This window comes from Protopterus annectens, chromosome 7.part1 (assembly GCF_019279795.1).
Source record: "Protopterus annectens isolate FY-2018-M chromosome 7.part1, PAN1.0, whole genome shotgun sequence".
Taxonomy (NCBI): Eukaryota; Metazoa; Chordata; order Ceratodontiformes; family Protopteridae; genus Protopterus; species Protopterus annectens.
The window spans coordinates 377,920,052-377,935,838 of record NC_056740.1 but is presented as its reverse complement, the minus strand read 5'-3'; the positions used below and the strand labels follow the sequence as shown (position 1 = coordinate 377,935,838).

The 15,787-nt window shown below is 43.1% G+C and overlaps 1 protein-coding gene across 1 annotated transcript in view; it reads left to right on the top strand.

Moving 5' to 3' along the window:
* The window catches only part of GNB5 (G protein subunit beta 5), a 1,344,368-nt gene that overhangs the window by 546,487 nt on the left and 782,094 nt on the right, over nt 1-15,787 (top strand). The window contains exon 6 of the mRNA XM_044078823.1: nt 9,817-9,960. Coding sequence (XP_043934758.1) covers nt 9,817-9,960 — 144 coding nt within the window. The remainder of the gene's footprint in view (nt 1-9,816; nt 9,961-15,787) is intronic.

Here is a 15,787-nt window from a genome sequence, read left to right as displayed (position 1 = left end):
AAAATGTTTCATGAGCATAGAAGCAAGGCAGATGAAAGTGTGTGTGAATATGTTGCTGAATTGAGTACTTATTCTCATAGGTGGGTGAGTGGATGTCAGGTCACCATTTTTGAAGGGCTGGCAGACCTTTTGGTGAGGGAACAAGCCCTTAGCACTTTGCCTGAGGACATAAGGATCTTGTTAGCTGATAGACAATGTGCTACTTCAGATGAGCTGGGGAAGGAGGGAGACCTACACCTAGCAAGCAAGGCATCCCTGAACAGGAAAGGGACCCCCAGTACTGCTCATAGGTCTAAAGGAACTCATGGTGGTGGCACAGACTGCCCCAATATAATCTGCCAGTAGCAGGGGAAGCCACTAGTCCAGGTACATGTCCAGGACCTAGGGTTTAATGTTTTGAATGCAACCAATGGGGCTATGTGGCATACAGATGTCCACAGAGGCAAGGTGGGGAAAAAAAGGTGAGAGAGCCAGTAAGTGGGAAAGACAAAATGCCAATAGCAGGTTGTCTTGAGACAACAGGGGTACTGAACTACCATCCTGCAGATGTCCTGATAGGGAAGGATTTGGATGAGGCAGTGCTGTGTGTTTATGCAGTTACACGCAGTCAGGCTAGGAGACAAGCATGTGGGTCTGGTAGCCTGGGGGAGACCAGACAGATTGCATACTTGCAGCTAGGACTGGTGAGGTGGTTATTTCAGGGAGGGAGCTACTCTGTAGCAGTGAGACTGAATGTGAGCCACAACTTCTTGGGGGTACAGATGTTCCCTTGGACAGAGTGACTGCAAAGGTAGAGATGAGTAGTAGTACCTAGGCTGACAGTGAGGCACCACTGTCAGAGGATGCCAGACTTCCTGTGGAAGGGGAGCTGGGAAGGGTTACAAAGAGAGAGTTGAGACAGGCTCAGCTCTCAGACCCTACATTGCAAGGCCTGAGGCAGGTAGCTAGTAAGGCACCTGATTCTCAAGGGAAGGGGGATTCTGTATACTGGGACAAAGGGTTACTGTATAGAGAGTGGACTCCTGAGGGAGGGCTAGAAGGTGAGAGAGTACAGCAGTTGGCAGTGCCTAGAGCCTACCGTCTGGCACTTCTAGCCATAGCCCATGATATTCCCTTTGCAGGTCATATGGACATAAAACTTACAAGAGACATATTATGCAGAACTTCTATTGGCCTGGAATTTCCAGAGATGTAACAGGGTACTGCAGGAACTGTGAGCAGTGCCAAAAGGTAGGCAAGGCAGGAGACAAGGTGAGACCTCCTTTCATGCCTTTGCCTGTGATTGATGAGCCATTTCAGAAGGTAGCTATGGATATTGTGGGGCCTCTGAGTACCCCAAGTTCCACAGGGAAAAGTATATCCTAGTGGTACTGGATTATGCTACACAATACCCTGAGGAAGTGGCTCTGTCCTCCATTGAGGCAGAAAAGGTGGCAAATACTTTGTTAGAGGTTTTCAGCCGGGTAGGTTTCCCAAAAGAAATACTGACTGACAGATGTGCCAATTTCATGTCAGACCTGCTGGCCTTGTCTGTTGAAGTCCTGTGGGGTGAAACAGCTGAAAACCACCCCCTACTATCCCCAGACAAATGGTCTGGTTGAGAGGTTAAACTCTATGATCAAGTCCATGCTACAGGCATTTGAAGACCAGTTTAAGAGGGAATGGGACAAATATTTGCCCCATCTGTTGTTTGCTTACAGAGAGGTTCCCTAGGAATCCACAGGGTTTTCACCCTTTGAGTTGCTGTATGGGCATAGGGTGAGGGGACCTCTAGATTTAATTTGAGATAGTAGGAAGGTGAGTGTGAACCTCACAAGGAGTCTGTTGTGGCATATGTCCTAAACCTCAGGACAAGGCTTAGGGAACTCATGAGCTTGGCCCAGGAGAACCTGGCAGAAGCCCAACAATAGAAAATGGTTTGGTATGACAGGAATGCTCAAGCTAGAAAGTATGCTGTGGGTCAGCAGGTAATGGTTCTCATTCCTGTCAGACACAACAAGCTGCAAGCAGCTTGGGTGGGACCGTACAAGGTGGTAAGAAAGGTAAGTGATGTTAACTACATGGTGAAACTGCTAGGCAGGAGGCAGGGGCACAAACTGTACCATGTTAACATGATGAAACCTTACCATGATAGGCAGGTCCTTGTGCTGAGCATTTGCAGAAGATTGCAGGAGGAGTCTGAGGGAGATCTGGTGACTGATCTCCTCAGTGAGGCTTGTACTGACCCCTCAGTGGAAACCGTAGCAATGTCCCAGCAGCTCTCTCCTACCCAAGTTCGAGAAATCCAAGCAATGTTACAGGAGTTTGGGGACATGTTCACTGGGAAACCAGGATGCAGCCACCTGGTTCAGCAGCAGGTGTATACAGGACCCCAAAGGCCTATTAGGCAGGCCTGTGAGAGTCAAACAGACTCTGAGGGAGGAGATACAAGAGATGATGGAACTAGGGGTGATTCAAGAGTCCAACAGTCCCTGGGCCTCCCTAGTGGTGCTGGTGCCAAAGAAAGATGGCAGTACCAGGTTCTGTGTGGACTACAGGAAATTAAATATGCATACAAAGTCAGATTTTACCCTATGCCTAGGACAGATGAGGCCATTGAGCAGCTGAGTGGGGCTAAGTAACTTACAACCATTGATCTTATCAGGGGTTACTGGCAGGTGCCCTTGACTCCCAGTACTAAAGAGAAGTCAGCCTTTGTGACTCCTTTTGGCTTGTATGAGTTCACAAAGATGCCCTTTGGGATGAGAAATACCCCAGTGACTTTCCAGAGGCTGGTAGATCATATTTTAGCAGGAGGGTTTGTCTGTGCTTACCTAGATTATATTGCCATCTACAGCCATTCCTGGCAAGAGCACCTTCAACATGTCAGGGAGTTGCTGTGCAGACTACAGAGGGCAGGACTGACCATTAAGCCAAACAAATGTCAATTGGGTATGGCAGAGGTCCCCTACCTGGAACATGGAGTGGGGAGTGGTAAGATCAGGCCAGAACCTGTGAAAGGAGAAGCCATTCAGGCATGGCCTGCACCTGTTACCAAAAATCAGGTGAGGGAATTCTTAGGGACAGCAGGGCACTACAGAAAGTTTGTCCCCAGTTACAGTACCATAGTTGTTCCCCTCACAGACCTGACAAGGAAGAACAGGTCAGATAAGATAGTATGGACCCCAGCATGTGAGCAGGCATTTCAGGAGGTTAAGGAAGCTTTAGGAGGACCCCCTGTGTTAGCCAGTCAAGATTACAGCAAATTATTTGTTGTGCAGGTGGATGCTTTGAACCATGGTGTGGGGGCTGTACTTAGCCAGATTACTTCAGAGGGAGAAGAGCACCCAGTGGTTTATCTCAGTCATAGACTCCAACCCAGGGAGGAATGCTATGCAGCTGTAGAAAAGTAATGTTTAGCCATATTGTGGACACTGCAGAAACGTCAGCCTTATCTGTATAGAACAAAATTTACTGTAGTGACAGATCACAACCCCCTAACATGGTTACATAGAGCCAGCGAGCAAAATGCCAAGTTGCTAAGATGGAGCCTAGGGTTGTAAGCATATGATATGTCAGTGCAGCACTGCAGTGGGATTAGCAATGCCAATGCAGATGGGCTCCAAACACAGGGAATGGGGTAAGGTATAGTCAGATAGACCTAACCTTCTCAAGCAATGTTTCTCAAGGGACACTTGAAAAACTAGCTTGAGTTCCCCGGGAAGGGTGGGGGGGGTGAAGATAAGTGAAGGCTGCCAGCCTACCAGATAGAATTTTGTAGATAATTCTGTCATTTGTAAATATTAATGTAAGCCACAGGCTTGTTCTCTTAAATGGGAATAAATGGTGTTAAATGTGGATCTGCAAAAATTTAACAACAGTACACTCTGCTGTAACAAAGCTGATAAGTCAATTCTTTGATGTCAAAACTCAGAGCTGAGATGTCTAGATAAAGCCATTCTGCCTATTGTTTTGAGGCCAGAGTTAGTGCTAAAATTTGCATGTATAATTTCTTTTATTGTTCTGGCTTCCTGACCAGCTGAGAGTCTGTTAGCCTGGGAACCAGAAAGAAATTATGTATCTGAAATGAATCAGTGGTACTGTTTTATCAATTTAAGGACAGAAAAAATCAGAGCATTTGTCTTGAGAACATCCAACTTACCACTCTGCCTGTGCCTATATGTAAGTAGGATTTTAGAACTCTGTTTTCTCTTAGATATAGCTAGGAAATATGAAGATTAGACTAGTTTGTTTTTCTGTGATGTCATAACTTTTCTACTGTATTATTTTAAGTATTTCTCGGTGATCTCTGAACTCTTGACTGGCACTGTTTAGTAAGAAGTATTGTCTTGTGATTTTATTATTTATTATTAAATATTTGTAAGCTTTTTAACTGTGGCTGTTTTGTGTAGAGATAAGTTAAGCTCTAACAGTACATTGCATGTATATAGTGATACTGTACCAAGTCACTCCAGAGAAGTCTTGACTGTTCATTCGCACTTCCCATTTGGATAATAATATTGCATAGTATAACTGGACACCCTAAGGGCCTTTGAGAAGCTGATAAATATTAGCTGGGTGGTGGCAGTGATTTATAGGCTGGGTAAAAGGGGCACAGCTGGAGAACCTGTGCCAGCTTTTGCCAGGAGTTTCTGTGTGGTTGTATAAACTCTTATCTCAAAGTGTGTGTGTGCCAACTACTTGGGCAGGGACACGAAGCTCTAGCTGGACAGAGAGAGTGCTCGAAGTTTTAGCTTTCCCACTAGGATGAGATCTGGATCCTATAGCTGTGCCAGTGGGGAGTCTTATTGGGGACCTGGAGAGCAAGGGAGTGACCAGCCCTGGACTGACTGTGATCTCTGTGTGCTCTTAAGGGAAATTGCACTTTACTGTGTGTATTTGTTATCCTTTCCTGATATATGAGATGCCCTCTCTGGTGTTAGTGGTGAGGATTGAGGCTCCTTGATTGCTGGGCCAGGGCACGGACATCACATATTAATTAGTGACAGTGGTGGGATTGAGGCTCCTTGATTGCTGGGCCAGGGCACGGGTGTCAGCCCCAGACTGACTGTGATCTCTGTGAGCTCTTAAGGGAAATTGTACTTTACTGTGTGTGTATTTATTATCCTTTCCCTATATGGATGCCCTTCACTGGTGTTAATGGTGAGGATTGAGGCTCCTTGATTGCTGGGCCAGTGCACGGGGATCACAACTTGGAGAACTGCTATGTCCTTATGCCCACATCTAAGAGCTGGATCTTTTCAGTGCACTATGTGGGACAAGGCTAACAAATATTAGTCTGTATGTTTTTATGTTTTCATCATATTACATTTGGGATTCAGAGAAATGCATGGATGGCTGGTATGTGGTGCACCATGATATCCTATCCATGTGGTGCAGATTTAAGTAAGCAGTAATACCCGACAGGTTGTGTGTTAATGTGTAATTAATGCCTGTCCAAGGATGTTATGTGATGTTGGGCCTCTGCACCCCTGGAAGGGTGCTAATTACACATTAACACACACCCTGCCGGGCATTATTACACTTAGAGAATAGGCTCGCTGTAAAATTGTTGTGTTTTACTTAATTATAAAGTTATTATTTTTTTTATATATTTTTGATGTAAAATAGTTCCTCTGCTTAACGTTTCAAACTTTCTGTAGTATATGTTAATGGTGATGTAGGGAGCATTTTACATCAGAAATATGTAAAAAAATAATATAGTACTTAAAAACATAAGTAAGTAAAATACAACAATTTTACAGCGAACACATTCTCTCTCTCATACACAATCTCTTCTGCTTCCATACATGCATTCACTCACACAAGATTGCTCTCACTCACTCTCTCATCTGTCACACACATAGCCTTCATTGCTTTCTTAAACGCATTCAATCACACAAGATCACTCTGTCTTAGTCTCTCTCAGTCTCTCTCCCATACAGTCTCCTCTGCTTTCATACATGCTTTCACTCACACATGCAGATAGACACAAACACATACATGCACACACACACACACACACACACACACACACACACACACACACACACACACACACACACACACCTTTCTATTTTTTTTTTACACTCACTAAATAGCAAAGGTGCTGCTTAGCAAGTATAAACTAATTGTGTCCGTTATTTTTTTTGCAGTCCGAGCTCCATGGCAGCTTGATATGCTGCCGTGAAGCAGTGGACTCGTTTTTTTAGTGGGTATTACTTGTACATTAATACCCTGTTGGAGAACATTCGTTCTCCAATCAGAGTGCTGATGTGAAGTTTGCCCATTCTCTAATGAATTTTAAATGGCTGCAATATTAGCATATCTCTGAATATCACAGCTCTACAATTCAACTGTCCTGCACAGTGACTGCATTGCAAGCCCCTATCTTTATTATTGCTACAATTCAACTGTCCTGCACAGTGACTGCATTGCACGCCCCTATCTACAGTGACTGCATTGCACACTCCTATCTACAGTGACTGCATTGCACGCCCCTATCTACAGTGACTGCATTGCATGCCCCTATCTACAATGACTGCATTGCATGTCCCTATCTACAGTGACTGCATTGCACGTTCCTATCTAAAGTGACTGCATTGCATGCCTTTATCTACAGTGACTGCATTGCATGCCCCTATCTACAATGACTGCATTGCATACCCCTATCTACAGTGACTGCATTGCACGCCCCTATCTTTATTATTGCTACAAATGCACTAAGTCTGTGCATGAAGTGACTACATTGTACGCCCCTATCTACAGTGACTGCATTGCATGCCCCTAGCTACAATGACTGCATTGCACACCCCTATCTACAGTGACTGCATTGCACATCCCTATCTACAGTGACTGCATTGCATGCCCCTATCTACAGTGACTGCATTGCATGCCCCTATCTACAGTGACTGCATTGCACATCCCTATCTACAGTGACTGCATTGCACGTCCCTATCTACAGTGACTGCATTGCATTCCCTATCTTTATTATTGCTACAAATGCACTAAGTCTGTGCATGGATACCAGCCAAGACAGACTGTTGCAGGGCAGACCTGTACTGGTATCAGGAGCTCATTTTTTTTGTATATTTGGGGTTATTCATACTACTGTGACAGTGTGGCTTCCATAAGTTCCTCTCACCATCAATAGTAGGCACATTTTTAATACTTTCCTGGCTGTTTTACCCCTCGAGGACAAGGTTAGTAACCCCTCAGGTTGGTAGTGATGAATCTTCCACTAGTGGTGAGTGAGCCTGGAAGCTATCACTGCTGCTACTGAAGAAGTCTTGATTTTATCAGTATTAGATGTTATTACCACTCCTACATGCTAACATATGACATATGGAGGTTGCATGGGCTATTATGCATGATCTTCAGGACATGCCTTCCCTGGCTCTAAAAAGACCACACATCTGAACTGCCCACTCACCCACCCAACAATCTTTCAGAACTCTGGCTTCTAGCAGTGTCCAATGAGATATCTGCCTTTTGCCAGTATGATTCTACACCCACCCCCCCTTAAACAGGCCCATCCTCCTTGGCACATTGTAAGTATTCAAGCCAATCAAACTTAGGTCACCTGGGATGTAATCAAGGCTTTAGCACTCTGCCACTGGAGAGATTTTATCTGCAGATCATTTTTTGGAATTTGTTCCATGAGGAATAATAGTGTATGCTGGATATCACCAGTATGAAAATGATCAGCAAATTTGGTATATATTCTCTCTCTATCCTCACAATTAGTGATATTTCTAAATTGGTGGGAATGTTTAAATGCTTTAACTGCAATTTTTGCAGTTATATGCTTATTGGGATTCCTGAACTCAAATTAAGGAATATAGACATAAGAATTAAAGGCAGGTATTCTTGCACATCAAAGTTTGTAGTTTATCTTGTTATATGCCTTTCTGAGAAGCATTTTATGTGGGTAGAGCCACTAAAGACTTAAACAAAAGACTTACGACCATCAGTATGCTATTAGTATTAAAGATGAGAGAAATGCTTTGAGTAAACACTACAATCAAGATAATTGTTCAGGAAGGTTTAAAGTTGTTGTCTTAGAGAAAATTATGAATTATAAAAATGCTTTTGATGCTGAGGATGAGCTTGACTGGAAAGAGTATATGTGGCAGCTAAGGTTAGATGCTTGACATCCGCCTGGGCTAAATGATAAAGAAAATTTTAGTTTATTTAAAAAGAAAAAGCCTTAGGCATTAATTATGTCATGTGACTTTTTAATTGCTTTATAAAGGTGTGTTTGAAATGATTGCGTTCAGTCTGAGGAAGTATTTTAAAAGGGCGCATGTGCTTACTGAATGTTTCAAATAAAGTGTGTTGTTTTTTAGCCTTTGAGCCGTTTTATACTATAGGTATTTCTGAATTGCTTTCATCCTGCAGGTAGAATATTTCCTGTGTCACTTGCATGAAGAAACCCCACAGAACTACCTACTTGTGTAGACCATGTGCATTCTAGTATTAGTACCTTTCCAGTTATCCATTCTGAATCCCACTCTGTTTGCAGACTGTTAATGTCATTTCTGAATCCTTTCTTATATCTTATAGGTCAGTACTAGGCTAGCTGCCCTTGAGGGCCATTTTAATCATAACCAATTTCCTCTCACAAGTGAGACTCAAACCTTGAATCTCTTGTCTGTAAGGTAAACACCTTAACCAATATAACAGCTTGCAACTTATACTGAATGTTGCAGTTGTTTTCTGTTTTCATATTATAGGCAACTCACTGGTTTTAAAGTGTTATCCAGTGCTGTATTCGGGTACTTTAGGAAGTGTTTCCTTAGCCTTTTATTGGGAGGGGGCAATTATTATGTAATAAAAAAGAAGAAAGTCTTTCTTAATTCTCTTTCCAGTCATTTCCTGTTTTCTTTCTACAGCTGATTCCACATTTTTAATTCTTCTTTTTAAGCAGGTACTTGCATTTCCTTCATGACTTTTGGAAATAATGACCTCCTGAAGACTATAATGTTGTATAGAAAATATAAAAACGTGCTGCTGCAAAAATGTCATATCAAACTTCACAAAGTGCAAGTAACATTAAACTTCTTAAACTGTAATTTATGTGTAACTGTATGCATAGCATGATTTGTTAATTACCACCGGTCTATATAGTCCTAATTTTCTTTTTCTATGCCTCTACCATCCCTAACACACACACGCTACACATATGTGCACACTCACACATAGCGGTCTCGCACATGTGCATAAACACACACACACTCCATACATGTATATATATATATATATATATATATATATATATCTATATATATATCTATATCTATATATCTATATATCTATATATATATATATATATATATATATATATATATATATATATGTATATATATATATATATGTGTGTGTGTGTGTGTGTATACAGACACATACATATGCACAAACACACCCACACGCTTACTGTGCATAATGTCCACTATGTCATAGTGCTCTCATAACTCAATGGCCCCAGACAATTTGTACTAAAGCTTTGATTAATCAAAATATCATTTAAGCATTTTGTTAAAAGCTTGCTAGAATATGATCTGAAACAGACAAACAAACTGATTCAACCTCATGATTTTTGCCCCCTGAAAAGTGATATGTTTTTCCATATTGTAGTATGTAATGCACGGCAACATAATGGCTTGCTTTCACACTTTGAATTCATAGTTTGGCAAAGTCCCAGCATACTGTATTGTACTGTAAACTTGTTTTGACTGCATATTTATAAATTCAGATGCTTCTTTTCCAAGTAAAGAAGCTCTTTTTTAAAATTGTATAAAGGGTTTCTTATTGTTACACTTATTTTGTCTCCTGTAGATACTAACTGCTAGTGGTGATGGCACGTGTGCTCTCTGGGACGTAGAAAGTGGGCAGCTTCTGCAGAGCTTCCATGGTCACGGTGCTGATGTTCTATGTTTGGACCTAGCACCCTCAGAAACAGCAAATACTTTTGTATCTGGGGTAAGGCAGAGCATTTCTTTTACTGCAAAAAGTATTTTACATTTCACAAAACATAGCACAGATGGTTAGACAGATTTACAGATCAGTTAAGATTTTATGAAGTGGATCACAAAGAAAATGTTTTAATAGCTTCTGCTGAGTTTCACTTCTGTTAGCTTTGCAGTGAGTTTTTATGTCCTCATGGGTTATGTAATGAGGTTAAATGTATAACCAATATAATGATGCATTTTCCGCTTGTGTGACCACTGTCAGCAGCTGGGAAGAAGCCAAACACCCACAGTACTCATAACTCGTGATGAATCAGAGGATATTTCTTCATTTTTAAATATGGTACCATTTAATTGTTTGGCTAGCTGGTGGCCATCTTAACTACTGCAGTATTGATACCAGCTCTGCAATGCTCCATCTGACTAGTTAACAGATGACTTTCTTGTAAAGGACTTTTGTGGAAATAAATTATCAGTCATTGTAAATCAGTTTTATTGCCCCCTGTTTATGTTAGAAAATTATAGCAGCTACAGTTTCTTGACTCTGCATGTGTTAAACTGAAATGCTTGCAATCCTCCCTCCATAGTGTGTGTGGAGGGAAGGGGGGGTAGGTAAGGGTGATTAAGTGGTCATTTTGTATTCTGTTGATGGAGGTATGATGAGCAATGGTCGTGGTGTGAAGTCTTGTTTCTTTATGAAGATTCTATGTGAAAATGTAAACTTAAACTTTAGTAGGAGGATTTTTGGCTGCATGGGAGGAAGTCAGACACATAATATGGTTTGAAAAATAAGAATCATACATTGTGATATCCTGTGGTTATGATCATTAAGAGCCAATATGGAACATGAATTCCAAAACATTCATTTGGGAACTCTGATCTCCAACCCAGATGTTCTTCCTGTTTCACTGTTGCAGTCATCACACTTGGGTTATCTGCCTGCAGGTAGCCCTCAGTCGGCCCGAATACCAGAGTCTTAGTATTTCTGCATCGGATGCTGTCACTTCTTCCATGATGTCAAGTTGTCAGGGGTATAAAACAGGCAGCCGATGCCATTACACCAGTCTTTCTTGCCGAGGAGCCCGAAGCAGAAGCAGTTCGCAAGTGTCAGTCGGCCGCTATCTGAAATTTTCGTTTTCGAGTTTGTAATCCTGAAGTCTTCTAAAGTTAAGTACCTCGTTGTGGACCCTTTTTTCTTGCTCCAACCGATGTCAGAAAAAGTTAACAATTGTCTTGCCTGTGGAAAGCAAATACCTCACAGAGATTTCCCTTCTTACTGCATCACCTGTTTAGGCCCAGACCATGACGTCCCTCGCTGTCGGTTCTGTGACTTGTTTAACACCCGAACCATTCATTGTCGGGCTATCTTTGTCACTAAATTATTTCGCTCTCGTTCTCTATATTCCAAAATGGCTTCGGTAAGCCATCCGACTACTGATCTTCTGAAAAAAACATAAAGATAAAGCCAGAGACAGACTGCATAGGTCCAAAACTGCCAACGCTTCCATTGAGTTAGCCACCAGTCTGCTGGTACTCAGTGAGGAACCTTTGCAGCCCCTGATGCTCACTTCTATGGATTTGCAGGCCTCTGCTGAGACCCATTCGGAGTCCGGTATGCCGTGAGATTCTTCTTCGACTATGGAACCTGTGAATGTCTCTACCTTGGATGGGTCTGGAGCCACTGTGCAGGCACTGGCTTCTGAGGGTGTATTTCGACCTACCAATGTTCGGATCAAACCGACGACTTTTTTTTTAGCCAAAACTACTGAGTTTCTTAGGCCCAGAGTACGCACTACACCTAGAAAACCGACGACCAAAGTGCATGCTGAAGCTCCCATGCCACAAAAACAAATGCTTAGAATGGCTGAAGACCTTTTCACCCTAATTAGGGGAAGCCAGCCTTCCCCTACTAAAAGACAAAGATTTGAGTTTACTAATGATTCTACAGACCAGGAGTCTGATGACTCTGACCCTTCTGATTATCAGGACATGCCCTTATCAGCCTATGAGGATTCAGATGCAGAGTAATCCATTCCCTCTGCCTCCCCTCCAGAGGATTTTTCTTTTGGTGAAACCTTGCATACTTTTAAGAGAACATTTCCACTGGGAATGCCAAGACTATCCTCAGTCCAAAAAGAGACTCAGAGAATTTTTAGAGTTGCCTCAGCACAGGCCTCTAGCTATACCCCCTGTCCTGGATGTTGTAGATGATGTTTTTATGGAATCCAGTCTTACTCCTGATACATTACCCCCGGCCCCTAGGAAACCTGACAGGTACTACAGAGTACCTGATTCCCACAAATTTCTCTTCAAAAATCCTACTGCTAATCCAGAGACCATTTCTAAGGGATCTAAAGGTATTAAGGCTACTACAGCCAAAAATCCTACCCCTTCAGACAGGGATTGCAGAGCTTTAGACAGATGGGGTAAGAAGGTATATACCTCTGCAACTCTTTCCATCAGGGCATTGAATTGCCAATTTCACATGTTGAAGTACCAGCAACATATTATGGAACTAATTAAACAAAAATGGTGTTACTTCCAGATTGTGAAGAAAATAAAGATTTACAAGAGCTAATACATTCTGCAAACCAAGTTAGTAAGCATACTTTGCAGTGTGGCTTTGATGCCCTAGATGCTTCTTGCAGGGCTGCAGTCACTGGGTCTGTACTGAGAAGGCATGCTTGGCTGAAGGAACAAACATTGTCAGATCATGTCAAATCCAAATTACTAGATGCTCCTTTAAATAAGGACTGCTTGTTTGGCACCAAAGCAGAAGAAGTTCTTAAAAAGATGAAAGAAAAAGCTAAATCTATGCAAACTGTCAAATAATTCTTACAAGTGCAGCCACCTAGATTCAGTAGGCATTGGCCTTCAAAAAACTGGTCCTTTCCAGCCCCTTCCAGGCCTTCCCAGACCAAATCCAGGGGAAACAGGCCACCCAGACTGCAGTCTCAGGGTATGCAGAGATCTAAACAATGGAGTGCCCCCACATCAAAAACAGGGAGTGGTAAGCCACCCCCTTATGGAAAAAGTTCACAATGACTTATCAATTATCCTTCCCAGCCCTGCCCAATTACTTGTGCCCCTAGGAGGAAAACTTGCCCTTCATGCAAAAAACTGGATGTCCATTACTCAGGACCAGTGGGTCCTAAACATTGTATCCCAGGGGTACAAATTCTACTTCCATTCACTGCCAACCCCAAGTGGGTTTCCTGACCTTCCTCCAAACCAGTGGGCAGAGGCTCAAAAGCAAGTACTTTCCCTGCTCAATATTAGAGCTATTCAACCTGCTCCACTAGAACAAAGGGGTCAGGGTTCTACTCCAGACTTTTCCTGGTGCCCAGAAAAGAGGGCTCTTGGTGCCCAAACCTGGATCTATCAATTCTCAACACCTTTATTGTGGTCCCAAAATTCAAGATGCTTACTCTGCAACAGCTTCTCCCAATGCTAGCCAAGGATGCCTGGTTAGTCACTCTAGACTAAAAAGAAGCTTACCTGCACAACCCCATAAGGGAGTCATGCAGGAAATATCTACATTTCAGGGCAGGCTCTATGCACTATCAGTTCTCTGCACTTCCCTTTGGCTTAGCTACTGCGCCCAGAGTATTCACAAAGTGCCTGGCTCCAGCCATTGCATACTGCAGGCAGAGAAATATCCAAATTTTCCCATACTTGGACGACTGCCTGATTCAGGCAGACAGTCAGGAATTACTACTTCAGCACCTGGCATTTGTAAAAAGCCTTCTCACTTCATTGGGGTACACCATCAATGAAAAGAAATCACAACAGGTGCCCAGTCAAAAGATTGTATTCCTGGGAGCAAGCTTGGACACAACTTCCCAGATGGCATTTCTCACTTCAGAAAAACAGATCTGTCTGACAAACTACTTCAAACAAATGGCCACCAGAACCCAGCTATCTGCAAGAAAAATACTACAAGCCCTAGGGTTCATGGCCTCATGTATTCTGCTAATTCCATATGTAAGGCTGCATATGAGGAAACTTCAATGGTACTTAAAAAGTCTTTGGTTCCAACATTCTCAGGACCTGGAAACAGTCATTCCTATCATATCTTGTCTAAGGGCAGAGTTCCTTTGGTGGGCAGAAGCATGCAACCACAACAACTGACTGTTTTTTGCTCACCCCCTTGCCGCCCAAACCCTGACAACAGACACATCAGACTATGCATGGGGGGCTCACATGGCAGGAAAATACATTCAGGAACACTGGAGTCCAGGACAGATTCTCCTGCACATCAATCAAAAAGAGATGCTAGCTGTACAGAATGCTCTGACAGCCTTCAAACACCTAATCCTTCCAGGACAACTGCTTATAAAAACAGACAACACCACAGTTATGTGGTACATAAACAAGCAGGGGGGAACCCATTCTTACCCACTGTGTAGGTTAGCCATGGCCCTGTGGAACACAGCCTTAAGCAACCAAGTCCATATTACAAGCTCAATTCCTGCCAGGCAAACAAAATTCACTGGCAGACGACTTAAGCAGAAATCTCCTAGACCCACATGAGTGGAAATTGGAGCCCAACACCTTCAACCTTCTGATCCAGAGGTGGGGGACACCGGAGGTGGACCTCTTTGCCTCCGCTGAGAACCACCAGTTGCGCAAATACTGCACCAGAAACCCTCACAACAGGGCCTGGAAGGTGGATGCTCTATCCTTTCACTGGGAAAACCTCTCAATTTATGCCTTTCTCCCTCTGCCCCTTCTCTCAAGAGTACTACTCAAGATAAAACAGGACAGACCAAGGGCAATTCTTATTGCCCCAGACTGGCCATGCCAGCACTGGTACCCACTCTTACCCAGCCTGACAACAGTGCCACCCTGGCACCTTCACCAGACTCCTACCCTGCTGTCTCAGCAGGAGGGACAGATTTTGCATCCACAATTGCAAACCCTAAACCTTGCGGACTGGCTTATACTTTGAATACCCCACCAGCAACCCTCAGCAAACAGCTACTGGACATCATTCTTGAAGCCAGAAGGCCTAGTACTAGAAATCCTATGCTGAAAAGTGGAAAAGATATTGTTCTTGGAATCAGTCTCAAGGGAAGGACACAACAGTGCCCTCCTTACCTCTAATCCTGGATTATCTAGCACAGCTACTCCACAGAGGCCTATCCTTCTCCTCCATTAAGATTCATGCCTCTGCAATCTCAGCTAATTATAATACTGAGCACCTCTATTTTCTCACCCTCTCATCAAACAGTTCCTGAGAGGGGCTAACAACTTAAGGCCCCCTAGGAGAGCACCCACCTCTGCCTGGGACCTTAACGTTGTACTGGAAAAGCTCACACTTCCTTCTTTTGAACCTGCTGCCTCAGCAGAGTTAAAATTCCTCTCTTGGAAGACAGCCTTGCTTTTAGCCATAACTTCAGCAAGAAGAGTGTCTGAGTTACAGGCACAAATGGCTGTGGAACCCTTCATTATTTTCCATGCTGACAGGGTTTCCCTCAGGACTAACCCATCCTTTATGCCTAAGGTGGTGTCCAGAGTGGCTTTAAACCAATCCATCCATTTGCCAGCCTTCTTCCCTAACCCTCAGAACAAAAAGGAAAAGATCCTGCACTCCATGGACGTGCACAGACAGCTCAGGTTCTACCTTGACAGGACTAAACCTTTCAGAAAATCTGACCAGCTGCTAGTCAGCTTTGCTACAGGGGCAGAGGGTAAGGCCATTTCAAAACAAACCATTTCCAAATGAATAGCACACTGCATCCATTTCTGCTACAAACACCATGAAAAACCTACCCCACAGGGGATCAGACCACATTCCACTAGGGCTACTTCCACCTCTACAGCATTTCTCAAGGGAG